This window comes from Trematomus bernacchii, unplaced genomic scaffold (genome assembly GCF_902827165.1).
Source record: "Trematomus bernacchii unplaced genomic scaffold, fTreBer1.1, whole genome shotgun sequence".
NCBI classification, from domain to species: Eukaryota; Metazoa; Chordata; class Actinopteri; order Perciformes; family Nototheniidae; genus Trematomus; species Trematomus bernacchii.
The window spans coordinates 16,984,336-17,011,276 of record NW_022988050.1 but is presented as its reverse complement, the minus strand read 5'-3'; the positions used below and the strand labels follow the sequence as shown (position 1 = coordinate 17,011,276).

The 26,941-nt window shown below is 48.2% G+C and overlaps 1 protein-coding gene across 1 annotated transcript in view; it reads left to right on the top strand.

The window, feature by feature from the left end:
* The window catches only part of cabcoco1 (ciliary associated calcium binding coiled-coil 1), a 57,915-nt gene that overhangs the window by 16,684 nt on the left and 14,290 nt on the right, over nt 1–26,941 (top strand). Inside the window, exons 3-5 of the mRNA XM_034119066.1 lie at nt 20,201–20,370; nt 20,649–20,793; nt 23,904–23,976. Of these exons, the coding sequence (XP_033974957.1) occupies nt 20,201–20,370; nt 20,649–20,793; nt 23,904–23,976 (388 nt within the window). The remainder of the gene's footprint in view (nt 1–20,200; nt 20,371–20,648; nt 20,794–23,903; nt 23,977–26,941) is intronic.

Sequence of the window (26,941 nt, the reverse complement as noted above, 5' to 3'; positions counted from 1 at the left end):
CTCCACATGTGATGATGTACGCTTTCGTTTCTAGCGTCGCGAATGTTTATCACTGAGTGTTGAGGTGGGCACCGGTAGATTCAGTGTCTCCAGGACACCAAAAACGAGTGGTTGGCTGTGCATCTAGGATAAGTAATAAGGGAGTTATGAGTGAGTTTAAGTGCCTTAGTAGGTCCCGTTTTTTCGATCGAGGCTAATTCAGAGGCTGAGTGCTAGCATTGTGGGTTTTTTTTGAAAAAAAAAATTAAAAAGATCAGTTAGCTGAGTTTCTTCCCGTTACATGGATATAACACATTCATAGTTTTATTCAATATTAAGATTCCTTAGACGTTGTTTCCTGCAAATGACGCGTTTATCCGCCCGGTACCGGGGGGAAGGTGTGAAACAGGTTAAGTACCACGTGTTGGTCGTTGATGTCTGCGTCGTCTGCCAGGTTAGCATTAGCGCTAGCCTCCGCCGCCGGCCCCAACTTGTTGTTTCCCTGGCGATTTTTTGGCATATTTACTCAGCAATCGTCTGGCTATGGATATAACTTGTGTATCAAGTCACTTGGAGTCAGTTCAAGTGGTTTTAAAAGAGCAATATTCTGACATTAGTCGTTCTCATGAGGAGCTCAACAAAACTCTGTCTCTACATGGCGCTGCCCTCACCGGAAGTCCCTCATCTTCGACAGTTAGCTCAAATTCAATCACCACATCAATCACATCACCAGGACCGCCTTTTTCCACCTCAAAAACATTGCCCGTCTCCGCCCATCACTCTCCTCCTCTGCTGCTGAAACCCTGATTCATGCATTCATTACATCACGACACGACTACTGCAATAGCATCCTCTACGACATACCATCCAATCTCCTCAATAAACTCTAACATATCCAGAACTCTGTTGCCCGCCTCCTCACCCACACCCGCTCCCGAGACCACATCACTCCCGTCCTCCAGAACCTCCACTGGCTCCCCGTCCGTCAAAGAATCGACTTCAAAGTCCTCCTGATTACTTACAAAGCCCTCAACAATCAGCCCCCCCCCTATCTCACAGACCTGCTGCACCACCACACCCCTTCCCGCTGCCTCCGCTCATCAGAAGCCAACCTCCTATCCATCCCCACCGGCATCAAGCACTGGGCCTGGGGGGACAGAGTCTTCTCCGTCGCTGCCCCCTCCCTCTGGAACTCACTCCCACAACCCATCAGAGACTGCACTGACCTCACCACCTTCAAAAAACTCACAAAAACTCACCTCTTCAATCTGGCTTTTAATGTGTGATTGTTTTTGTATTATTTGACTTTAACTTTAACTATATATATTTATTTGTTGTTCTTTTCTTTTCACTATATCTGTAAAGCGTCTTTGAGCACCTGTAATTATAAGCGCTAACAAAATAAATCTATTATTATTATTATTATTATTATTATATATTTATGTATAAAAGACATCAAAAAGTGAGTCATGATAGGTCCCCTTTAAAGGTCACCTATTATGCAAAATCCTCTTTTTCTAAAGAAAGACATGTCCCCTCTTTGTAAAGAGATTCTGAAAGTCATATCTCACACAGGCTCCGCCCTCTACTGGACTCTATGGGTACTACTCTCTATCATGCTGTGTGTGCTTTCACCTACTGAATTTACGTAAACGTAGCCGGCCAATCGGGGCGAGCCTACCTGAATGCGCGCGCAGGCCCACAGTATATAAGGCGGCTACACCCGCCGCCCCACTATCCTTTTTCTCTTCAGACGAGCTGACAACCGAAGAGTTAAACGTACGAAGATTGGAAGATTAGAAGAAACGAAAAATGGACTCACCGTTACTGGAATCTCGGCCATGCCCCACCTGCCCTGGTTTGATCACGGGCACCGATCTCCACCACCTCTGTTAGAGTGTTTGGGGGACCAGGATATGGCCGAGGCGGTGCCATTCACGTTCGCCATTCCAGCGGGGCGGATGGCTCCGTTTGCCGTTGTCGGGCACTTCCGGGTTCGGTCCATGGAGGTCCACCGCCCTCGGTGATGACCATGGCGGCGGAGCTACCGCGGGACAGGGCGACTGCAAATAAACACGGGTGTGTTGGGCATCTCGCTCATTGCTGGAGATGCCCCCACCTCACCAGATCAGAGCGATTATTTGTAGCTTGATCGTGGCCGCCGCCGTTGTCTGCCGTGTGATATCCCGGTGAGGGATCACGCCGCATGGCACTTTCCAAAAAGGACCGTGTTGATCTCCTGGGAGCCCCCGTGTTTACGGAAGGGCTCTTTGGATCGATCTCCTTGGTCACGTGGGTGAGGAGTAGGCTGCTTCTTGCTCATCCCCAGAGGAAAGAACACTGTCCCACACTCCCCGCCCCCTCTGTAAACTCCAGTATAGGAGCCAGCAGGTGGGCGCGTGCATGTGAGTGGAATAAACCGTAGTGCTGTCAAAGCACTGTGCGGGTTCAAGAGAGTGATGTGTGTGTGAGAAATGCATTCAGTGAAAACGATTGCATTTATCCCAGAGTCATCTCTCTCCACATTTCCACTTTTCACCATAATGTCCGTTTCAAAGAGACGGCATTTGACAGAGCCGCGGCCCCACGGGAGCTGCCGCGGTGCGTTCAAGAACCTCAGTAGAAAATCGGCCCTTTTTCTGTGTCAGCCCCCATGCCAAAACTCCCTTTTATGGAAGGTTTGGCAGCGGAGTAGGCCACCAGAGAATACTACAGCTTCTTAGCTGTGGCTCCACAGCTGCTGGCATGTCCCCTGAACACAGTTTTGTGGGGAATGGAAGCCCAGCTGTGTACTGACAGAGTAGAGGGGCAGGACACTGAGACTGGGTTACTCACTCCAGCTTTGCGGCGTCCCTCCTCCATTCAGGGGCAATAGAGAGGCAAATCTATCATCCTGGGAGGAGATAGGTTTCCTTTCAACAGAAAGTCGAAAAGAGGCCCTGTTGCAAGAACGGTGGGTTACGTATATAGTAACCCTAGTTCTAGAGCAGGGGTAGCCAACGCGGTGCCCGCGGGCACTAAGTCGCCCGCAGGGGGGAAATTGGTCGCCCGCGTGCATGTTCTAAAAATAGCACAAGTCACCATGGAGCTCCGTCTAAAAAAAATATTGAATACATTTTTATTTTAAAATGACAATATTGAATATAACATTTAAAAAGCACACATTTTTTATGTACATATGTAAGTGAAATGGAGATTTGGTGTGTGAAATTGAACTCTGAGCGGTTCAGAGTTGAACTCCACGCACCAAATCTCCGTTCCACCTTTAGCTGAGACAAGCTAGCGTGAGCAGCTACGATGGTACGCTAGATGCGGGTTTTACCCTAAACATGGCAGAGAAGCGAAAGAAAAGGTACTGTTTTCAAGACGTTTGGGAGGAAGAATTCTTTTTTACAACAGTGAAAGAAAAGTGTGTATGTCTCATTTGCGGGGCGACTGTGGCGATCGCAAAGCGGCACAATGTGGAGAGACACTTTGATACGTGTCACAAAAGCTACAATGCTAACTACCCACCTGGCAGCGCACTACGGGCAGAAAAAGCCCGTGAGTTAAAGGCAGCTTTGGGGAAGCAGCAGTCTTTTTTCACGAGGCCGGTGAAAAAGTCACAAAAAGCAACGGAAGCCTCATTTAGAGCTGCTCATTTTTTGGTAAAGCACAAGAAAGCCTTTTCGGACGGAGAGGTCTTGAAAGGGGCAATGATGGTTATTGCAAACACTGTGTTCAGTGACGAGAAGAATGGTTCCGATGTCATCTCCACTCTCTCCGATGTCCAGCTCGGAGCAAGTACGATCGTTAGAAGAGTGTCGGCTATGTGCGGGAACTTAACAGAGCAGCTGGACCGGGATCTGGCTACATGCCGGTGGTTTAGCGTCCAGTGCGACGAGTCCGTGGACAGAAGCAGTACAGCACAGCTGATGATGTTTATCCGAATGGTGTTTGATGATTTCTCCACAAAAGAAGAACTCTTAACACTACTGCCCCTGAAGACAACAACGAGGGGAGTTGACGTTTACACCGCGGTCAAGAGCTTCTTCGTGGAGAAGAAGGTACCATTAGAAAAGCTGGTGTCGGTGACTACAGACGGGGCTCCCGCAATGACGGGCCGACATGCAGGCTTCATTGCGCAATGCAAAGGTGACTCCGACTTCCCATCATTTCTACATTACCACTGCATCATTCATCAGCAGGCATTATGTGCAAAGGTGACCGGCTTTAATCATGTGATGACCCCTGTCGTGAAAATCATAAACAGCATCCGCTCCAAAGCCAAACAACACAGGACATTCAAAGTGCTGTTAGAGGAGCTGTCAGCTGAATATGGTGACCTGTTATTGCACACAGAAATCCGATGGCTCAGCAGGGGAAAAGTATTGCAGCGTTTTTTGTCACTTTTGGGTGAAATCAAAGTATTCTTGCAATCCAAAGGGGAAGACGCCTCACTGCTTGAGGACACCGAGTGGATACTTGACCTTGCATTTTTAACAGACATCACTGGGAAACTGAACCATTTGAACTGTGAACTGCAAGGCAAAGGCAAGACTGTTGCTGACATGATAAGTGCTGTAAATGCATTTAAAGCTATGATGAGCATATTCTCTGTGCATTTACAGGGAAAGAAAGTGTTGCACTTTCCCTCTGTGCAGTCAGTGCTGCATGACAATGCTTCTGCATCTGGGGCTTTCGACAAAGCTGCAGAAAAGTACTCTCAAGTCATAAACAGACTTGGTCAAGAGTTTGAAAACAGGTTTTGTGACTTTGGTCAACTTGAGCCATGTGTGTCATTCATTTCAAATCCTTTCATGCAAGTGGACCTGACATGCATTGCTGAGCAACTAAGTGCAACCTTCAACGTGGATGCTGGACAGGTGGAGATTGAAATCCTAACGTTGCAAAATGACCTCCACCTCAAAGCCCATCAGGATGCACCAAACTTTTGGTGCCTTGTGGACACAGAAAAGTACAAAGGTGTATGCACAGCAGCTATGAAAGTTGCCTGCCTTTTTGGTTCAACCTATCTTTGTGAGTCAGCCTTTTCAGACATAAACTTCATCAAGAACAAACACAGAACACGCCTTACTGATGCAAATCTACAAGATTTGCTCAGAGTTGCAGTGTCAAATTATACCCCAGATTACAGTACACTAGTGGACAGCATCCAATGCCAGACTTCCCACTAATACAGTAGAAGCCAATGAAAGAGATAACAGATGTTTTCAGTGAAACACCATGGCAATGGTAAACTCAAATGTTGTCCAAAAATGTGAAAAATAATTTGATCAAAAAGGGTAAAAAATGTGCTGTTTTGTTAAAAATGCTACAGATTTAGTGATTAATAAAAATATGATCTGATTGAGTTGATGTTCTTTTTTAAACTTTACATAATAATATTATATATTATGATTATAATAAATAAATAATATTGTATGTTTAAATATATCTATGTTTCCTACCATGGTAAATCATTGTTAATAATTATTTCGAGGAATAATTAACATTAACATGTGATCAGACAGTCCTTCACATACAGTAAATTAATATGTATTCTGATTATTATTAATAATAATATTATCATTAAAAGTGAAACATGCAATTATGTTATTCAGGAAGTTTGTATCAAACAAGTAGCCCTTCGTATTACTCAGTACCCTTGAAGTAGCCCTCGGTGACAAAAAGGTTGGTGACCCCTGTTCTAGAGTGATGTGTGTGTGAAAAATGCATTTAGTAAAAACGATTGCATTTATCCCAGAGTAAGAGTCATATCTCTCCACAATTCCACATTTTCCCATAATGTCTCGTTGAGATCGGCAAGGCCGTTTTCATACGATGTTAATTGGACACCCATTATGAGGCGCGGCCCCCGTGAGAGTGGCCAAGGTGCGTTCAGGGACCTCCGCAGAAGAACAGTGGGTTACGTAGTGTAACTCTAGTTCTAGAGTGATATGTGTGTGTAAAATGCATTCAGTAAAAACGATTGCATTTATCCCAGAGTAAGAGTCATCTCTCTCCACATTCCACATTCCCCCATAATGTCCGTTTCAAAGAGACGCCATTATGACGACGCACGGCCCCCCCCCCCCGAGAGCGGGCCGCGGTGCGTTCATGGACAGAAGAAGCTCCGATTAATGCCTCTTTCTCTCTAAGAGAAAACAGCATTATGGCGGAGCGCGCGCTCTCACGGGAGCGTGCCGTGGTGCGTTCAGGGACCTCAGTGAAAAATCTGCCGTTTCTTTCTCTGAGTGGAAACGTCGGGTTACGTATTGTAACCCTTGTTATATTAACACAGGCGGAGCCCTCTACTGGACTCTATGGGTACTACCTTATGATGCAAGCATTCACCTACTGAGATTTCTATAGAAGTAGCCGGCCCCGGGGCGGGCCTACCTGAATGCGTGCGCATCTCACTTCCGTATAAAAGGAGGCCTCGCCTCTTGACCACCATCCTACACCACTCTTCAGCGAGCGGTATAGGACAGACAGTGCCCCCAAGGTAGAGGGCTCCGCCTGTGTTAATATAACAAGGGTTACAATACGTAACCCAACGTTATATCTCTCACAGGCTCCGCCCTCTACTGGACTCTATGGGTACAGTGGGCGGAGCCCCGATGTATGCACGCACTGTCGTCCAGCACACCGTTCCACCTCACTGTCCCTGACCGGCTTTAGCAGCCACTGCGCCTCACTCACCTCTCCCTCGGTTGTAACCGTGGAGAGGTCCGGGCTGCGGCCGATAGAGCACACCCTGACGCGCTTGCCTCGCAAAAAAGTGTGCTCAAAAATAGTGCTGAGGACTCCCCTACGTCTGCCCATAGGCAGCCAGGAAAAGTCCGCAGCCCTGTATGGGTTCACTATGCATTCTTCCCCCTGAGTCCCTAAAGAGTACGGGGAGAACGCAAGTGCCCCCTATGTCCCCCCACTCCGCCACTGACCCTGTGCAGAGTGTGTAGGGACTATAGTATGGAGGGCTCTCCCCCTCCTGCCCCCCAGGCAGGCGAGGGGAGCCCTTCAGCCCTGTAAGGGCCCGAAGCGCATTACATCACCCCGCGACCCTCCAGGGGTCCGGAGAAATGTAAGCGCATTTACGCCCGGGGAGGGGGTCAGATGCCTACTGACCCACAGCCCCCCCCCCTCCTCACCAGTCCTGTGTTGCCCCAGCAAGCACAGACGTTGAGAAAGAGCCAGACATATCCCAGAGATAAAACTTTATGAAGGGGCCTGGCGTTGACCAAGACGCCGCCGTGCATATATCCTCCACACTCACACCGCTGAATAAGGCTGTTGATGCAGCCACAGCTCGTGTGGAGTGCGCACGGTCCCCCATGGGACAGGCTCTCCCTGCCTGTTTGTAGGCGTGTGCAATGGCTTCGCAAAGCCAGCCTGCCAGGCGTTTCTTGGACAGAGCTTTTCCAGTCACCCCGCCCCCGAAGCACACAAACAGCTGTTCAGTGCGTGTCAGGGTAGCTGTGCGCTCTACATAATATGCTAATGCGCGCACCGGGCAGAGGAGGTGTAATTTAGCTTCTCTAGCCCCACCATGGGGTGGAAGACTAAAACCCCCCAACTGAATAGCCCTCGACCTGAACTCACTCCTTAGGCTTTTGGGCACAAAGGAGGGGTTCGGTCTGAGTGTCGCCCCCACTCTGGTCACCCCGAATCAATAAACAGCTTGGGTGCACCGACAGAGCGGTTAACTCGGACACTCTTTTGGCTGACGTTAAGGCAAGTAGCAACGCTGTCTTCCACGACAGTGCTTTCAGGGAGGAGAGCTCAAGAGGCTCAAACGGCTCCGTGACCAAAGCCTTGAGCACCAGCGGCAGGTCCCACTGTGGGGCGGAGGCGTGCACCACCGGGCGCAGCCTCCTGACCCCCTGTAAAAACCGCAACATCAGTGGATGAGAGAAGGCTGACCTGCCGTTGAACCCCTCATGACAGGACGAGATGGCTGCTGCATACACCTTCACTGTGGAATGAGCAAGCCCTCTGTCCACCAGTAACTGTAAGAAGGATAAAATAGAGCCCAACTCACAAGATAGGGGCTCTATTCCCCGCTCCTCACACCAATGCTGGAATCTCAGCCACTTTGGCCTGTAACAGGCTGTGGTGGATTCTGCTCTAGCTGCCTGGATAGACTGAATAACGCTGTCAGACAATCCACCCTGTCTCAGCCTGTCCCTCTCAGGAGCCAAGCCTGAAGAGGACGGCCCAGAGTGGGTAACGCCCCGATTGCACCTGCCTCTTGAGACATCGCCCCCCAGAACTGGGGAATCGCCCAGGGCTGGCCCACCTTCATCTGTGTCATTTCTGAGTACCACGGAGCCCCGACGCGATTCGGTGCCACCAGAATGACTGCCAGACGTTCTCGCCTCACTCTCCCCAGGAGAGGGAGAATGAGACGCAGCGGTGGAAAGGCGTATAGCAGCTTCCTTGGCCATGGCTCGTGTGCAAACGCGTCCACCCCCAAAGGCGGGTCGTCGCTCAGGGCCATGGAAAACCACAGGGCACAGTGGCTGTTGCGCCGGCTGGCGAACAGGTCCACTTCCGCTCTCCCGAACTGGGCCCAGATCTGCTTCACCACCTCCGGGTGAAGCGTCCATTCGCCTGGCAGGGGGCCGCCCCTCGACATGAGGTCGGCCCCCCTGTTCTCCAGTCCCGGGATATGGAGGGCTCTCAGAGATAATACCACCTCTGATGCCCATAACCACAGCCTCTCCGCTGTGGCCAACAAGGCGGCGGAGCGGACTCCGCCCTGCCTGTTGATATAAGCCACTGTGGTGCTGTTGTCGCTCCTGACCAATACATGTCTCCCTTGAATTAGGGGCATGAAATGCTGGAGGACTAACACTACCGCCCGTAGCTCTAGGAGGTTGCTGTGTCGTGTTTCTGTTAGAGACCAGTGCCCACCTATAGCCCTCTTCAGGCAGGTCCCTCCCCATCCTGTTCTGGATGCGTCCGTGAACACTGTGATGTAGGAGGTTACCCGCCCCAGTGGAGACCCCCTCCGGAGGTGCCCGGGAGACCCCCAGAACCGGAGGTTGCCCTTCACTGAGGGGGGGGATGGTCACCAGTGCCTCTTGGGATCCAAACGCAGACTGGAAAACCACCTCTGCAGGCGGCGCATATGCAGTAACCCCAACGGGACCACAACGTGAGCAGCCGCCATGAGACCCAGAGTCTGCATGACAGTTAAAGCTGTCACTGTTGCCCCCTGTCGCAGCCTGTGCACCGCCCTGAGAAGGGACGTACGCCTGCTCTCTGACAGGGTGGCACGCAGCGCGTCTGCATCGAGCACCACTCCCAAATACAACGCCTGTTGGTGAGGTATGGGGGTGCTCTTTCCCCAATTGATCGCAAAGCCTAATTTGGTTAGGTGTGTGATCAATTGTGCTGTGCAAAACATTGCCTGTTCCCGGGACCCAGCCATGACTATGAGGTCGTCTATGTAAAAGAAAACTCTCATGCCCTGGGCGCGCAGCGGTTGAAGCGCTGTGGCCACACATTTGCTGAATGTGCGTGGGGATAGGGAGTAGCCGAACGGGAGTCTGTTGTACTCGTAGGCTATCCCTTGAAAGGCAAAACGCAGATACTTCCTGTGCTCTGGCACAATCTCCACATGAAAGTATGCGTCTTTCAGGTCGATGGTGGTGAACCAATCGCCCGGCTGCACTAGCCCCATTAACTGTTTGATAGTGAACATGCGAAATTTCCTGCGGCAAATGTGAAGATTCAGGCTGCGCAAATCTAGAATAGGTCTGAATTCCCCTGTCTTCTTGGAAACCAGGAAGTACATGGAATAAAAACCCCTTTCTTTTTGCTGAGGATGCACCACAGACACTGCCTGTTTCTGCACCAAAGCCTGAATCTCTGTTGAGAGGAAACCCATCTCCTCCTGGGATGACAGAATTACCTCTCGCATGCCTCTGAATGGAGGTGGGATGTTGCAAAACTGGAGTGAATAACCCCGTTTTAACGTCCTGTCCATCCACTCTGACAGTACACAGCTGAGTTTCCATTCCCCATAATATTGAGTTAATGGACAAGCCCTTAGCTGTGGGGCCGCAGCTATAAAGCTGTGATACTCTCTGGTGACCCGTTCCGCCGCAAAATCCCCCGTGAAAGGAAGATTTGCCCATGGAGGGTCGACACAGAAAGGGCCGATTATTTATTGAGGTCCCTGAACATACCGTCGCGCGCTCTTGTGTGAGCGCGCGCTCCACCCTAACGCTGTTCTCATTACCATGGTAAACAGCATTAACCGGAGTTTTTGTTGACGTACTGTGTTCACCTGAGGTCCCTGAACACACCATGGGCTCCTGAGAGAGCGCGAGCTCCGCCATAATGCAGCTCTTACCACTACGGTAAACTGTATTAATTGGAGCCTTTATTCTAGGCGTAGTGTGTTCCCTAACCATAATGCGCCGACTAGCAAGCCCCTGCACCCGCATAGCGCTACTATAGCACTTCCTGCGGTTTATCTCTCTCATCTGCGCATGCCCAATAGCTATCTCCTTTACAGGAGCAATAACCGGGGTAGCGAGTGGGGAATATGTACAGTCAACAATGTGTGTGAGTGCAGGATTGTGAAAACAAATGACACTCAGACTTGGATACAGATCACCTCTTTCTTTATTAGTTTTCCTAATAACAGGGACCTGGGCATTGAACAGGGAGGAGGTGGGATTCACCCTAGCGTCCTGGGTGGAGAGACCCGTTGAGACGCTTCCTCCCTCCGCCAGTCAGCTGCGTTTTGGCGGAGCTCCCCACCCGGCGGTTCTCTGCTGCTGCTGAGACTGCCGTGGCCGGGCAGCCCGCCCCCGTGAGTGCCGGTACGCTGGCCCCACGGGGGTGGTTGAAGAAGCGGAGGGTGCTACCGACACGGGACCTTCGTACCGGCGTCTCTCCCTCCGTCTCACCGTCGCGCTGCGCTCCGCCGCCCGCGGAGGACGCTGTAACACCTGGGGAGAAGCTAGCGGCAACATGCGGCTAAGCTGCAGCCTCTCCTCCTCCAGACGGCTGAAACGCTGGGTGACCGAGGCTATAGACCCAAAGAGCCCTTCCGTGGAAACGGGGGCTCCAAGGAGATCTGCTCGGTCTTTTTTGGGCAGCGCGGTGAGTCCCAGCCATACATGACGAGACGCCACTGTGGCTAAGGACATCACCCGCCCGGCTGCGGTGGCCACTCCATGGATCAGATTATTCATCTGACCTATGCAGCGGTCCGGATAATCATCCCTGTCCTGAGACGGGAGAGCGGGGGCGTCTGCTCGAGGAGCAATCAAGGAGACGCCCAACACACCCAGATTATTAGCCGCAGCCGCCATCTGTGAACCGAGCCTGAACATTTTATCTAAATATTCCAAGGCTTCCCAGTCCCGCGGCAGCGGGGGCAGAGGTTTTTTCCCCTCCGCCCAACCAGCTGATCGTGGCAACAGATGGGCCGCCAGGCTCTCGTCGAGGGGGGGCACGCCAGAACACACCGTGTCTGATCGGCCCTGCACCCTGATAATGCCCGACATGGATGCTATGGCGGCCTTCGTCTTCAATGGACGCCGCCATGTCGCCTCCACACACTGCCAGATGTCTGGCAACGGGGGCGAGACGAAAGCCGGCTGCGCCGGAAGCACCGGGCCGTAAAACCCCTGCCTAAGGCGGCTTACAGGCCTCGGTGGCAGCGGTGGGGGGGAGCGGTAAGCCTACACGCTCCGCTGCCTGGGTCATCACCGCTGGGAAGTCCAGTCGCGCAGACCTGAGTGCTGGGCCCTCCTGGCTGTCGGACCCGGGGGTGTCGGACAAGGAGATGTCGTCATCCTCCTCCGCGAAGTCGACCCCTCGGTCCCTCGGAAGGACGAATTCAAACGGCACGTCCTCCAGGTCGTCCATGTCCACCACCTCGAGGTCCACATCCTCTTCCTCTCCGTGCACCTGCGGGCCGAACTTCCTTGAAAAGTGCTCCGCACGATGCCGGCGGTTTAGCATCGGGATCGAACAGCAGGAAACACAGGCCGGTGTCTGGCCCGCTCCCTGCTCGGCATGATCCTGTCCCAGGCACTGGAAGCACTGACGATGCGGGTCTGCTCCCGCAATCAGTCCAGGGCACGACGGGCAACTACGATGCTCCAGGAGTGGCTCCATTTTCACAACAATATCTCTCTCTTTCTACTTCCTTTCTCCCACTTGTACGTCTCCGACTCAGTGCTAGGCTATCACCTCCGCTCGCTGAAGAGTAAAGGATGGTGGTCAGGAGGCGAAGCCTCCTTTAATACGGAAGTGAGATGCGCACGCATTCAGGTAGGCCCGCCCCGGGGCCGGCTACGTCTATAGAAATCTCAGTAGGTGAATGCTTGCATGATAAGGTAGTACCCATAGAGTCCAGTAGAGGGCGGAGCCTGTGAGAGATATAACTGCATTATAGAAAAACGGCCCTTTCTGTGTCAGCCCCCCATGGGTCAAACTTCCTTTTATGGAGGGTTTGACGATGGAGTGGGCCACCAGAGAGTACCACAGCTTCATAGCTGCGGCTCCGCAGCTGATTGCACATCCCCTAACACAATGTTATGGGGAATGGAAAAGCAGTGGTGTATTAACAGAGCGGATGGACAGGACACTGAGACTGGGTTATTCACTCCAGTTTTGCAGCATCCCTCCTCCGTTCAGAGGCATGAGAGAGGCAAATCTGTCATCCCAGGAGGAGATAGGTTTCCTCTCGGCATGTGCACTCTCAAGTCAGAGAGAAGGGGCACTATTCCCTGTACTTCCTGGTTCCCAAGAAGACAGGAGAATTCAGGCCCATTCTGGATCTTCAATGCCTGAACCAGCACATTGCATGCAAGAACTTCCATATGTTAACAATGAAACAGTTACTGGGACTGGTGCAGCCAGGCGATTGGTTCACAACCATCGATCTGAAGAACGCTTACTTTCATGGCGAAATTGCTCCAAGACACAGAAAGTATTTGCGTTTTGCCTTCCAGGGGGTAGCCTACGAGTACAACAGACTGCCGTTCGGCTACTCCCTATCCCCACGCACGTTCAGCCACGACGCTGCAACCGCTGCAGGACCATGGCATGAGGGTGTTCTTTTATCTGGACGACCTCATAGTCATGGCCAGGTCCAGGGAATGGGCAATGTTTCACACAGCCCAATTGATCCTACGCCTAACCAAGTTGGGTTGAAAAAGAAGTTGCGGTCAATTGGAAGAAGAGCTCCCCCATATCTCACCAGCAGGTAGAATATCTGGGGGTGATGCTCGATGCAGGCAGACTACGTGCCACCGTGACAGAAAGCAGACAGGCATCCCTGCTGCGGGCAGTCTGCAGGCTGCGTCAGGGGGCGACGGTGACAGCTTTGATCATCATGCAGACTTTGGGTCTCATGACGGCTGCTCACTCCGTAGTGCCATTCAGACTGCTGCATGCACGTCGCATGCAGAGGTGGTTTACCGGCCTTCGTTTAGATCTTAAGACACAAACGACGTCTGGTGACCATCCCACCCCCTCTGGGGTCCCCAGAGCAAGGGCGCCGGAAGCGGGGGGGCCAGGGGGCCATTGGCCCCCCCACTTTTGAGCCCTGCCCTATATTTTCGCAGCGGCGGATGCCGCAGAACACTGTACACATCCCGTTTCAATAATTCCCCTCTACTCTAAAGTCGCATCTAAAACGCGATCTGATCTAGCTGTGTATATTTTGTTATTTGTTATTGTTATATTCAATCTCATTAGCTACAGGCATTTTTTAAGCTTGTAAAGGGAAGATGACAGCTCGCCTCTCACTCGCCACTCTGCTCTTCCACAGCGCCACTTCCCCTCCCTCTGCTGAAATTATGAATGTAAGGCGTATAGTAATCATATATAACACGGCAGGGTCCGTTACAGTTTGTTTGTATTTGATTTCAAATAAACAAAGTCTTGGCTTTCAGAATATTAAACTTGTTTCGGCAAATTCAGATGATAAATACAACTTTGAAGCTTGTAACGGCATAATTACAAGCGGAGACCGGAGTAACTTGACGTCACAGCACGCATAAGAACAGCCGGTGTTTCTTGTGAGTGTTTTCCCCGGGAAACAAACACAATACACACACAAACGCAAAAATACACAAACAGTATACACACACTCGCGGGCTTCCCCCAGACCAGTAATCCAAACGAAAATATCTTCCCTCCGTTACTACTTTGATCATTTGCTCCGCTTCCAGAGAAGAGGAAACTTTAAAGGCCTTTTTCTCAAAAATGATGACTCTGTAACAGTCATTATATATGACATATTTTGCTTAATATTTGGGAGTACAAAAACTATCCTGATATCATTAGAAAGCTAGGAATATCCTCTTTCCAACAGTGTATACAACTCAAAATGTGTATTCGCGTCAATGCGACTGATTTCAATGGAGCAGGTTTGCATTAGGTAAAATAAAGCAGGCAGACATAACAGGAAGAATATGTAAATGTTAACCCAATCAAATAGGACATTGTCACACCATTCAAATGTATCCATGTAAATTACAACCAATAAAAAAGCTTAGATGTGTTTATTTGTTACGTTGTTTACTTTATTTGTTACGTTGTTCTGTGTGTGTCAGCCGTTAAACCAGATAGAAAGAATAGATACACTTGCAAACAAGTCAGAAGAACCAGCGCAGAAGAAAACTAAATACAGTTAATCTAAACTTACATTTAACAACTGGAAGGTCACATCCCTGACATCCACTTCTCCGGAGCCTGGACCTTCATCAATCATAGAAGAACCAGCGAAGCGAGAATAGATAAACCCAAAAGCAGCAGCTCTGCGGCCGCAGAGACTGTCAAAATCGCCGCCGCCACCCCCACCGCCATCGTTGAACCGAAACAGGCTGGTTCTGACTGCATGGAGGTTTGTTGTCGGGACATTGACGCGGGTAAAGCTGTACAGCTAACTGTCGAAAAAATGGAGACCGCTAGATCGTCTGGGCAAAGAGAAAGGTACTTCAACGCAGAATGGTACAAAAACAGAGAGTGGTTAATTATTTGCAAAACCACTAAACGGGCCTTCTGTGAAATATGCAGATTTGCTGCTGTCAAACGGCTTGTAACTTTCTCAAAATGTGGAGATGATAGCTTTTGTTGGGGTAGAATACCTCTGCTACGCGCCGTTCGTTGGATGAGGCTGGATCTCTATTAAATTAAGAAAGGAATTGAAAACACCGGAATCAAAGTTATAACAAATTATCTGAGTTTACTTCTAGTAGGAAACCAAACACATATACAAGTTATACAGAGTACTCGAGTACTCCGGACTTTTAGATTTGTGATGCGATGCGGATAAAAGCGTCAGGACCAGACAAACTCATCAAACGAGAAGAAATTGGACTTCAAGTTTGTGATGCGATGCGGACACAGATATCAGGACCAACAAACTCACCAAACCCAAAAGCAATTTTACACACACAAACATCAGTATTTCTATCTGTCTTTGGGGCGGAGATTTGTCGATTCTTCCTTCCCACTTTTCTCCCAAGCGAATTAGAGAGCCCCTGGGGAGGAGCTGTTTAAACTGACCACCTCCCCCAAGTGCCCTGATTGGCTGGATTCGCTTCTGGCCTAGGTCAATCAGAGTTTCGAACAGAGTGAGATCCCAAACCACACCAGGTCAAAAGTCAATGTTTATCTTTACCTTATCTTACTCTACATTCCTTTCCCAGGGGATATTTTCACCTAAACTATTCCTTTTCAGACATTTAAACTTTTCCTCACCTATTTAACGATGTGTCTTTAACGACTTAATGACCGCATCTGGCTTTTAGGAATGATAAGAAGGATGTAATGTTTGTCTTTCACGACCTTAATGACGACATCTGCTTTTAGGGGTGAAACCCAGGCAAGGTTGGTGTATGAAACACAGAATCTCTGAGCCAGTGAATTTAAAAGTGAGAATAACATTCTTTTTCTAAGTGATTATCAAAACCCTTGTGATTACATAAAACAGTTCAAACAATACATGTTTACTTCAATACAGTGTAGAATCATATCTTCTTACTTCACTTTGTTAATACCGGAGTTAATAACTGGAAAAAGTGCCCAAGCCTCCATGAACAGTTGTCTCTGACTGTACGATGGGTATCAGCTGATTATGTTGTCCATGAAGACTTCATAGGAATGTATGACTGTCCTAAGACTGACGCAGAATCAATAACCCACTGATAAACTGCGATGTTAACAACCTCATGATAACCTCATATGTTTTTAACTTAGGATCATAGGCTACCTGTGTTTAGTCTAGAAAAAGGTAATTGTGTGCATTTTATTATAAAGTTGTGTATATTTACAGACTGTTGCAAAAACTAATAAGCTTATAAACATAAGGTTTAAAACTAAAAGAGCTTTACAAAAAAGTAACACAATTAAAGATGTTTGGAGTTTTATTTGAGTTATTAATTTACATTTTTTGTCAAAGAGATGCTGATTTGAAACCGTTGTAGTTACGGCATTTCCTGTTTCTGCCGGAGAGAGGGGAGTTTGTCCCAAAGCTTGCCGCTGTCTCCCTCCATCTGACAGGAGGGAGCCTCATGTGTCACTCCACGGAGTTCACTCCGTCACGGAGGGGGAGTGTGTCGGGCGTAGTTTGGGATTGGGCCATACACACGCACCTTTTTGGCCCCCCCACTTCTAAAATGAATCCGGCGCGCCTGCCCCAGAGAATCTGTGGAGGGGAGCTCCACTGGGGCAGGTAACCTCCTATATCACAGTCTTCACAGACGCTTCAGTGACAGGATGGGGGGGGGGGACGTGCCTAGAGAGAGCTGTGGGTGGTTGCTGGCCTCTGGCAGAGGCGCGGCACAGCAACCTCCTGGAGCTGCAAGCAGTGATGTTGGTCCTACAGCACTTCAAACCCTTAATACAGGGCAAACATGTGCTAGTAAGGAGCGACAACCGCACCACAGTGGCGTACATCAACAGGCAGGGCGGATTCCGCTCAATAGCCTTGTTGACCGCAGCAGAGAACCTGTGGCTGTGGGTTTCACAGATTGTGTTGTCTCTAAGGGCCCTGCACATCCCGGGACGGGAGAACGGGGGGGGCGACCTCATGTCAAGAGGCGGACCCCTGCCAGACGAGTGGAGGCTTCACCCGGAGGTGGTGAAGCAGGTCTGGACTCAGTTCGGTAGCGCAGAGGTGGACCTGTTCGCCAATCGGCGCAACAGCCACTGTGCCCTGTGGTTCTCCCTGGCTCGGTGGGACAACCCGCCCTTGGGGGTCGACACATTTGCACACAAGCCATGGCCAAGAAAGCTGCTTTACGCCTTTCCACCGCTGCACCTTATCCCCCCCCCTCCTGGAGAGGGTGAGGCGGGAACAGCTGTCAATCATCCTGGTGCCCCCAGATCGCCGCCTGGCGCCGTGGTACGCGGGGGTAACACAGATGATGGTGGGCCAGCCCTGGGCGATTCCTCAGGTCTGGGGAGCGCTGTCTCAGGAAGCAGGTGCAATAGGGGCGTTACCCACTCTGGGCCAACCTCTCCAGGCTTGGCTCCTGAGAGGGGCAGGCTGAGACAGGTGGGGCTGTCTGATAATGTTATTCAGACTATCCAAGCAGCAAGAGCAGAATCCACCACAGCTTGTTACAGGCCAAAGTGGGCGGGATTCCGGCGATGGTGTGAAGGAAGGAGTCTAGAGCCTCTGTCGTGCACGCTGGGCTCTATTCTTACCTACTTACAGATACTGGTGGACAGGGGGCTGGCTCATTCCACAATTAAGGTGTATGCAGCAGCCATTTCGTCCTGCCATGAGGGATTTGGAGGCAGGTCAGCCTTCAGTCAGCCGCTTATGGCGCGGTTTTTGCAGGGGGTCAGGAGGCAGCGCCCAGTAGTGCACGCCTCCGCCCCGCAGTGGGACCTGCCGTTGGTGCTCGAGGCTCTGGTCACAGAACCATTTGAGCCTCTGGAGCTCTCCTCCCTGAAAGCACTGTCATGGAAGACAGCATTGCTACTTGCCTTGACTTCGGCTAAAAGAGTGTCCGAGCTGACCGCTCTGTCGGTACACCCAAGTTGTCTTTTGATCCGGGGTGACCGTAGCGGGGCGACACTCAGGCCGAACCCCTCCTTTACTCCTAAGAGTATCAGAAGTTCATTCAGATCAAGGGCTATTCAGTTAGGTGGCTTTAATCTTCCACCCCATATTGGGGCCAGGGAGGCTAAATTGCACCTCCTCTGCCCAGTGCGTGCGCTAGCATGCTATGTAGAGCGCACGGCTGCCATTAGGCGCACTGAACAACTGTTTGTGTGCTTTGGGGATGGTGTGGCTGGAAAAGCCCTCTCAAAGAAGCGCCTAACAGGATGGCTATGCGGGTGCATTACACATGCCTATGGACGGGCGGGGAGAGCCCTCCCCACTGGGGTCTGTGCACATTCTACACGGGCTGTGGCTGTGTCAACAGCCTTATTCAGCGGCGTGAGTGTAGAAGATATATGCACGGCGGCGTCTTGGTCTACGCCAGGCCCCTTCATAACATTTTATCTCCTGGACATGTCTGGCTCCTTCTCGTCGTCTGTGCTTGCCGAGGCAACGCTTGACTGGTGAGAGGGGGGTGGCTGTGGGTCAGCAGGTATCTGACCCCCCCCCCCCCCCCCCCATGGCCATAAAGCACTTGTGTTTTCCCATGCTCCTGAGGGACTCGGGAGACATGGTGCGCAATCAGCCCCATACAGGGCTGGAGGACTTGGCCTCCTCACTATTGTCCATGCCCACTCTACACGGAGCGTGTGTGAGTGTGGGGGACGTGGTGCACTTATGTTTTCCCATGCTCCTGAGGGACCTGGGGAACATGGTGCGCGGAGTCTCCGCACAATTTTTTCCATGCACACTCTACACGAGGTAAGCGTGTGTGAGTGTGCCTTATCCAAGTTGCGGCCCCGACTTCTCCACAGTTACAACCGGATGGGAGGAAGTGGGGATGCAGTGGATGTTAGCCAAAAGCCGGTCAGGGACGGTGTGGTGGGTCGATGTTGTTGGACGACAGGGCGTTTATACATTGGGGCTCCCATAGAGTCCAGTAGAGGGCGGAGCCTGTGTGAGATATAACGGGGGGTTACGTATTGTAACCCTAGTTATATAAGCACAGGCGGAGCCCTCTACCTGGGGGCCCTGTCTTTCCTAGTCCGCTCGCTGAAGAGTGTATAGGATAGTGGGGCGGCGGGTGTAGCCGCCTTATATACTGTGGGCCTGCGTGCGCATTCAGGTAGGCTCGCCCCGATTGGCCGGCTACGTTTACGTAAATTCAGTAGGTGAAAGCACGCACAGCATGATAGAGAGTAGTACCCATAGAGTCCAGTAGAGGGCTCCGCCTGTGCTTATATAACTAGGGTTACAATACGTAACCCCCCGTTTCAGGAAAAAAGATTTGCTCACTTTTTGTCCTGATCCATTTATATAAAAACCTGTCTGAAAATGAGCTAATCAGATTTTGACCACTTTATGATGTCATAACGATTTGGGTTGTGTAACCATTAGCCAATCAGCAACCAAGGTAACACCGCCCCCCTCCCCACCTTATCACCTGAAGATCCTCCTAGAGCACCGTTGTGTTCTTTTTAACCAAATATCTCTCAGAGGGCGTGGGGAGAGGCTCCTTATTTTCATCTAAAGTAACAGACAGAGAATCAGCACTTTTGATACAGGGCTGAAACAGAGGGGATTATGGGATGCTGCAATGCATGATCTGTTGGGTATTTCGAGGCAAACACTTCAGAGACATGTTTTGTATATCTGAGACCTATAATATATTGATGAAAAACAGTATAATAGGGGACCTTTAATTGCATATCTCTTTCATTAGAATGAATGCATAATTTAATAAAACAGCCTGCAGCTGTATTGACTCTATATTTAAAACTTGTTGTTGATATTGTGTCCCTGCTGTTGGTCCTCTTTAACTGCATAGAATGGTCAGTTGTCTTTTTTCATCAACAATTGAGGTTTTTTATTAATATTTGTAGTTTTCTATTTTTTATTTATTTAGCAAATGTACCTTCTGTAGTTCCATATTGAATACTAGGAATAACGTTTTATTAACGGGTTTTCAGATTTTATTGTAGAATGCAAACTCTTCTTTGGTTTCTAAAATGGAGATATTCCCCAAAGAAATGGAAACCCCTCAATGACCCTGATGATTTCTTAACACTTAACAGCTACTATTTCTTCTCATAATTACTGTGCAGTGAACAGTATTAATCCGTCTCTGCTCTGTGTTGTCTGTAGTGAACTGAAGGAGATTCTGGGCTTCAAGAACCTTCAGGTGTGTATGAAGGAAGCTGCCCTGCTGGATTACTATGTGTGTGGCTTCTGGTGGGCGAGGGAGGCTAACTTCACCCCCCCACAGACCTCGTTCACCATGGCTGTGCTGCACATGCTGCTGGAGAACATCAGAGGTGAGGAGGACAGAGAGACAAAAGAGATGACAGGCTAACAATATGTCTAATGCACCACATTCTAGTTTAGGACAAATAATCTGCAGCCATATTATGGTTAGTTCAAAGTCAGCTGCACAATTAGGACTTGTTCCTTATTAAAATCTTCATTCATATATTGTAATTTACTTAATGTGGCATTAATGCAGAAAAGGAAGCTATGTGCATTACACTTCTGCCTATCCTATCAAATATATCAGAACTGCAGCACTAATCTGTGCTTTATGATCATATGGCAGAGAAGCAGATGTCTTTGGTGGAGAACCTGATGGAGTTTGCTCAGGCTGTAGGTACTGCCAGCCAATGCTCAACTTCAGAGGAAGGCACCACACCACTTCTGAACAGAGAAGAAGCCACTGCACTCATGAGTTACATCAGAAACAGGTCAGTGGAATCTTTATACTTGCTCTAACATTCACAGATGAAATCTAGATATCACTGGCAGGTTACAAATGCAAACCAAATCTAAATCCCATCCAGCATGAGTTTCCTGTGATGACATACAACGTGTCCTTTCGTTTGAACCATGCAGGTCCCATGTGGGCTATGGTATGGTATTTTTAATCAATAAATATATGTCCCAGTTTTGGATACAAGGACCCCATTTTCCCCCTTAATAGCCCAATCATTATACTGTGGTCACAAAAAGAGGTCAACTAGTAACCCACATTACTTTGAACGAGGGCTGTCAGTCGATTAAAATATTTAATCGCGATTAATCGCATGATTGTCCATAGTTAATCGCGATTAATCGCAAATTAATCGCACATTTTTTATCTGTTCTAAATGTACCTTAGAGGGATATTTTTCAAGTTTTTAATACTCTTATCAACATATGAGTGGACATATATGCTTTATATGTTTGTTTATTATCATTTGAACAATGACAAATATTCTCATGAATATTAAACACAACAACCTCTGAACATTACAAATATTCGCCTCAATTCAACCTGGAACCTCTCTCATACAATAATACAATACAAAGTGTGTGTGTGTGTGTGTGTGTGTGTGTGTGTGTGTGTGTGTGTGTGTGTGTGTGTGTGTGTGTGTGTGTGTGTGTGTGTGTGTGTGTGTGTGTGTGTGTGTGTGTGTGTGTGTGTGTGTGTGTGTGTGTGTGTGTGTGTGTGTGTGTGTGTGTGTGTGTGTGTGTGTGTGTGTGTGTGTGTGTGTATGTGGAGACACTGTGATGGATCGTTGGAGCTATGTGCAGCTCAAGGCATATATGCTCGAACGGGAGCTGCCTGGACGCTGCAATCATGTTGCGAGCACTATCCGTGCTGAGTGTGCTGACTTTTCGTACAATGTCCCACTGTCTGGCTACCTGCATAAAGTCAAGTGCTCGGCGCAGTTGTCGGCGAATTGTCGCTCCTCTGTTTTCATTGAAACAGCTCCTTATATCCGTTAGCGCAGCTAGCTAGCACCAGATGCTAACAACAACAACAACACGTAAGGTGTGCCTCGCTCGAGTCGCGCCACACATACACACACCCTCCCGGTCCTCCCGATGGCCAGTCCGGGCCTGCCGGTGAGCGTGGAAGTGTGGTCTGCCACAAGCGGGCGGCAGGAGCGAGGCTAAGCATCAGCTTGTAGATGGTATTTTAAACTTGATGCGCTCTGAAACTACGGGGCGGCCGAGGACAAAAAATACACATGCGTTAATCGCGTTAAAATAATTAGTGGCGTTAATTTTTTTTTGCGTTAACGCGTTATTAACGCGTTAACTTGACAGCCCTACTTTGAACACACAGGTGACACACACTAGGCAGGACTAGGCAGTTTTAGTTTTTTTCATATTTTGTTTCAAGACATAAAATACGTCAGTGAATACCAGTTTATGTCTGAAGCTGAACATTATTCGCTTTTAGCTTACGGGTGTTGCCGTAAAGTCATTTGACCTTGATGTAGTTCCTTTAAAGGAGAGGTATAATGCTATTCCGGTTATTACCCGTCCCCTTGTGTGTTATGAAGGTTTTTATGCATGTAAACGGTCTGCAGAGTCAAAAACCCTGAAAGTACACCCTGTAGCGAGTCAAACTCTAACACAAAACCTCCCCAAAACGCCTCGTTGGAGATTTCTCATTTTCTTCCTGGGCACTGTGAGTCACAGTACCCAGAGGCCACACCCTCTGCCAGCCTTTCACGAAACAAAGCTTCCCAAACCTTTCAGCGATTCATGCCGGATATGTACAGCGTAGGGCACTGAAGAACGATGCTGTTCCTACTTTGTTTGGACCAGCGGGAGATTCGGGTACACAACCTGTAAGTATTCATTGTTGTTTGTGTATTTATGATGTTTAAAACAAACAAGGTATCTACCACGACTGTTTAAATGGGTAAACGTTTTTCGGACTACTACATTGGGATCGCGGAGAAATGCTCTCCGCAGACCCATTCTCACAGCGTTATAAACCTTTTTCTTACTCAATATCAAACCACACTTATTGTTTTTACTTCGGCTGTGAGTGTTTGTGTGTGCTCAGGATGAGTTTAGCTTGTTCTAGCTGTATCGGCAAGCCTGTCTGCTCCCGCAGCAGTGTGTGTGTCTGTGTGTGTGCGAGCAGCAACAAGCCTGTCAGCTTCTCGACCAATCAGAACACACTGGGCTCACAGGGAGGGGGGGCAGGAGCTCGAACAAGCCGTTTCGGACAGAGAGTGAATACCGGTGAATACACATACTTTACAGAGATGCTGTATGAGAAACCAATGTGAGTTTGGAAAATTGCACAGTATAAATCTATTTTAGTATACCTCAACAATGGAATTATGATCAGTAGAAATGGCCATGACACCTGTCCTTTAAAGCCTAACGTTAGCTACTAGTTTCTGCTGTTTGCATTAACAAACTTTCATAAAGTGGTGTAAATATGTGGAGATAATCCGGCTGAACACAAGGTGTAAGTGTCATAAACGTTTTCCATAGATCTGATTCTCTGCAGTACTCCATAAAAAAAAAAGCAGTGGGAAAAATCCCACTGCTTTTAGTCGAGGGAGTCGTCGTGATGCTAACTTCCTGGTCGACCTACAAAAAAACCACTGAACCACTCAGACACATCTTATGCTACACTGTCACTGAAAATAAAGTGTTAAAATCCAATAGTGTTTGGATAAATTGTAGAATCTGATCATTATATCAGGAATATATTTATAGGTTTATGATGTTTTTATGGTTCTTTTATAAATACTTAAAATATTGTTTCAGTAAATAAAAAGTATTAATTCACAACGCTGCAAACTCAGCGGTTTAATAACCTTTTATGTTCATTATATTTATGAATAGAGTTTTCCATGGATGAGCCATCACATTAATGGATAAAAGGTCATTCTGTAACACATACTGGAAGCTGCATACTTGAAGTTATAGCAGGTGTACGGTGGTTTTATTGTATCATTCCAGATTTTTGATGTGAGTGGAATAGCTCTGTGTTCCCCTTGGCTGAAGTGTTTAATAATTAAAGTGACACTCCTGACCTTGTGTATTCTGTTTGCTGCAGTTTGTTTCAGAAATACACACTCTACCAGCTTCTCTTCACCTCAGCCAGAGAGGAGCTGCTCTCAGGCCTGGAGGTGAGGCTGTGTGTGACGTGTTAGTGTGTGTTTCCATGTCTATATGCATATAAATAATATTTGAAATATGCTGTTTTCCAGAGGAACATTGAGGTGTTCAGCTGTCCGGACGGTTTCACCCCGATGGAGGAAGGTATCCCCTCTCACCTCCTCTCCCAATAAATGACTCTGTGACATTATCTGGGATAATGATGGACAGATGGCATAAGCAATCCTCATCACACCTGCTCTTTGTTCTCAGTTTTAATCTGTTTTACATAATCCACATCGTCTCACATAATAATAATATAATTACTATTTATTTGTTATGAACTAGGCTCACTTGTATGCAACAATGACACAGAAGGTTTTACATGGTAAGGTCTGCCCTTCATTTTTACCGGTGACCTGTGTACAAAAAATGTAAACAACCCTCCTTTAAAATACATATTGCTTCATATGTTGTCCGTCATGACTAATGAGGCATTGCACAGTGACTTATGCTTTCCTTTGTGTCTGTAGTAAAAACATCAAACGTTCTTCTCCTGTACATCACAAGAAAACTTACTTAAAGATTAGAGTATTTTCTACTACACAGCATTTCATATACAAAAAAAAACGTTATCCTCTATAAGTGCTTTTTAACTGAGTGTAATAAGCCAAAAGAAGTCAAACGTATAACATGCAAACATTTACATAAAACAAAATTGGTAGGGGAATCTAAGTAAAAGAAACGAAAAAAGGCTAAAATAAATTCCTCATTTATATTCATTCATACAGTTTATATTCATGGACTCAGCCTGCTTGGATAGAGGTGGTACCTTGAGCCTTGAGTTATACATACTGTAGCTATATTGAGCAGTGAAAATGCAGCAATATGATGTGTGCTTTAGAGGTTAGTAATATAACAAGATTTAAAGCCAATACATTAAATAATACTTGTAAAATTGTTGTCATGTTTAATGGAATAATGCTATCAAGGCCTAGGCCTACAAGGCCTACGGGGGTGCATAGGCATTAGGGATGTGCATCTCCATCACTGAGGCCGATGCGATGCGCATCTCGATACGTTGCCAACGATACGAAACATTAACGATACATTTGAAGCACCGGGCGATGTGATACGATACGATTCACCCCTGTTGCGATACAGTTCGATACGATTTGATTCAACATTATGCGATTCGGGGCGATACGATGCGATTCAACACGGTGCAAAATAATGATACAATTCAATATGGTACGACAGAGGATTTTGTTTTATTCCTTATTGACCAGCATTAACAATGTGCAAAAAACAATTACCATATAGCAATGGCCATACAACTGCCAGACTGATGTACATAACACTCATTCAGTAGGCTAACTCACCAGTGAGCAGAAAGCAGCGGTTTCTATTATGAACATATAAAGAATACAAATAACCTTTCAAAAATAGGTCTTAATAACATTTCAACTATTATTGGCAGTCACAGGCTGCTGTAAAATAAAAACCACTCTCACTGACATAACACCTCACTGAGTGGTTTAGCTCATATGTCTAGCCTGCAGGTATTTCTTCAGGAATATGAGTTGATCAACATGATCAGGATGAAGCAAGCTGCGCTTTGCTGTCACTATGTCACCGGCTGTACTAAACACTCGTTCAGAGGGTACACTTGTTGCAGGGATGGACAGGTAGCTCTTTGCCAATGTTGAGAGCAGTGGAAGATCCACTCGTTTTTTCCACCACTGCAACACATCACCACTCAAACCTAAAGCATCCCTCTCTCTGTACTTTAAGATTTCCTCCTTTGCTCTCTCCTTTGTGGTCTTTACTGGTGATCTTGCAGGGAGGAAATCACCGAACATCTGGTCCAAGGCCGTCTTCTTCATGGGAGGGATATCATCTAGGGAGTGGAAAAGAAGAGAAGAGAGGATTTTTAGATTTAGATTACAAAAATGATGACATACAATACTATACACCCATTTTCAAATCAATACACTTTTATAACTTTTGGCACAGTTCCTATCAAAACAAACCTGTCTCTTCTTCCTCTCTGTGGGGGCTCCTGTCACCTTCTGTTTCAGCTGCCTGGTCCTCATTCAGAGTGTCACCTTCTGTTTCAGCTGCCTGGTCCTCATTAAGTGTATCACCATCCCCTGCCTGACAATAATCAGCACAGATGAGCTATTAGATTTCCTTAAACTAAACAAATAAGCGTCAGTTAAGTAAGCCACAGGTAAATAACAGTGAAAGTGAGACAGACACTAGCTACAATATATTGAGTAGTATATTCTTACCTGTCCATCCATCTTCACCACCTCTGCTGTTATCCTCATGAATATCATGTCCTTAGTGTCGTTATCATCCAGGAAAGCCAGGTCTTTGAAGCGGGGATCCAGTGCTGAGGCGTAGTGGAGGAGGTCTTGGAGATATGTGTAGCGACCATCAAAGTCCTGTCTGAATCGCTCCTTCATCTGGGAAATGACCAGTAGATCACTCTCATCTGACTGGAACTGCCTCCGCAGTTTGGTCTGGATTGGGGAGATCATTGAGATGGTGGGGTTTTTTTCCTCACTGAGGAGTGTAGTTGCTACTTTCAGGGGGGACATCAATTTGATGACCTCTGGGATTAATGTCATGTCATCCTCTGTCAGGCTGGTCATGGCTTCTCCCCTCCTTATCTTCTTTGACAGCAGGGTGTTCAACACAGCAGGCTGCTGTTCCCAAAAACGCTCCAACATGTCCAGGGAACTGTTCCACCTTGTGGAAACATCATGCACTAGCTTGTGGTGAAGCAGGTGTAACTGGATCTGCATTTCACGGAGAGCTTCAGTTGCTTTTGGGCTTTTGTGGAAATAAGTCACCACCTTCCTCATTTTCACCAGAAGCTCTGACACCCTGTCCACCTTCAGGGCTTTTTGGGAGGCCAGGTTTAGTGTGTGCGCGATGCATCGCACATGTGGCTCCATCTGTGCACCAACTCCAGCCAGTATCATGTTT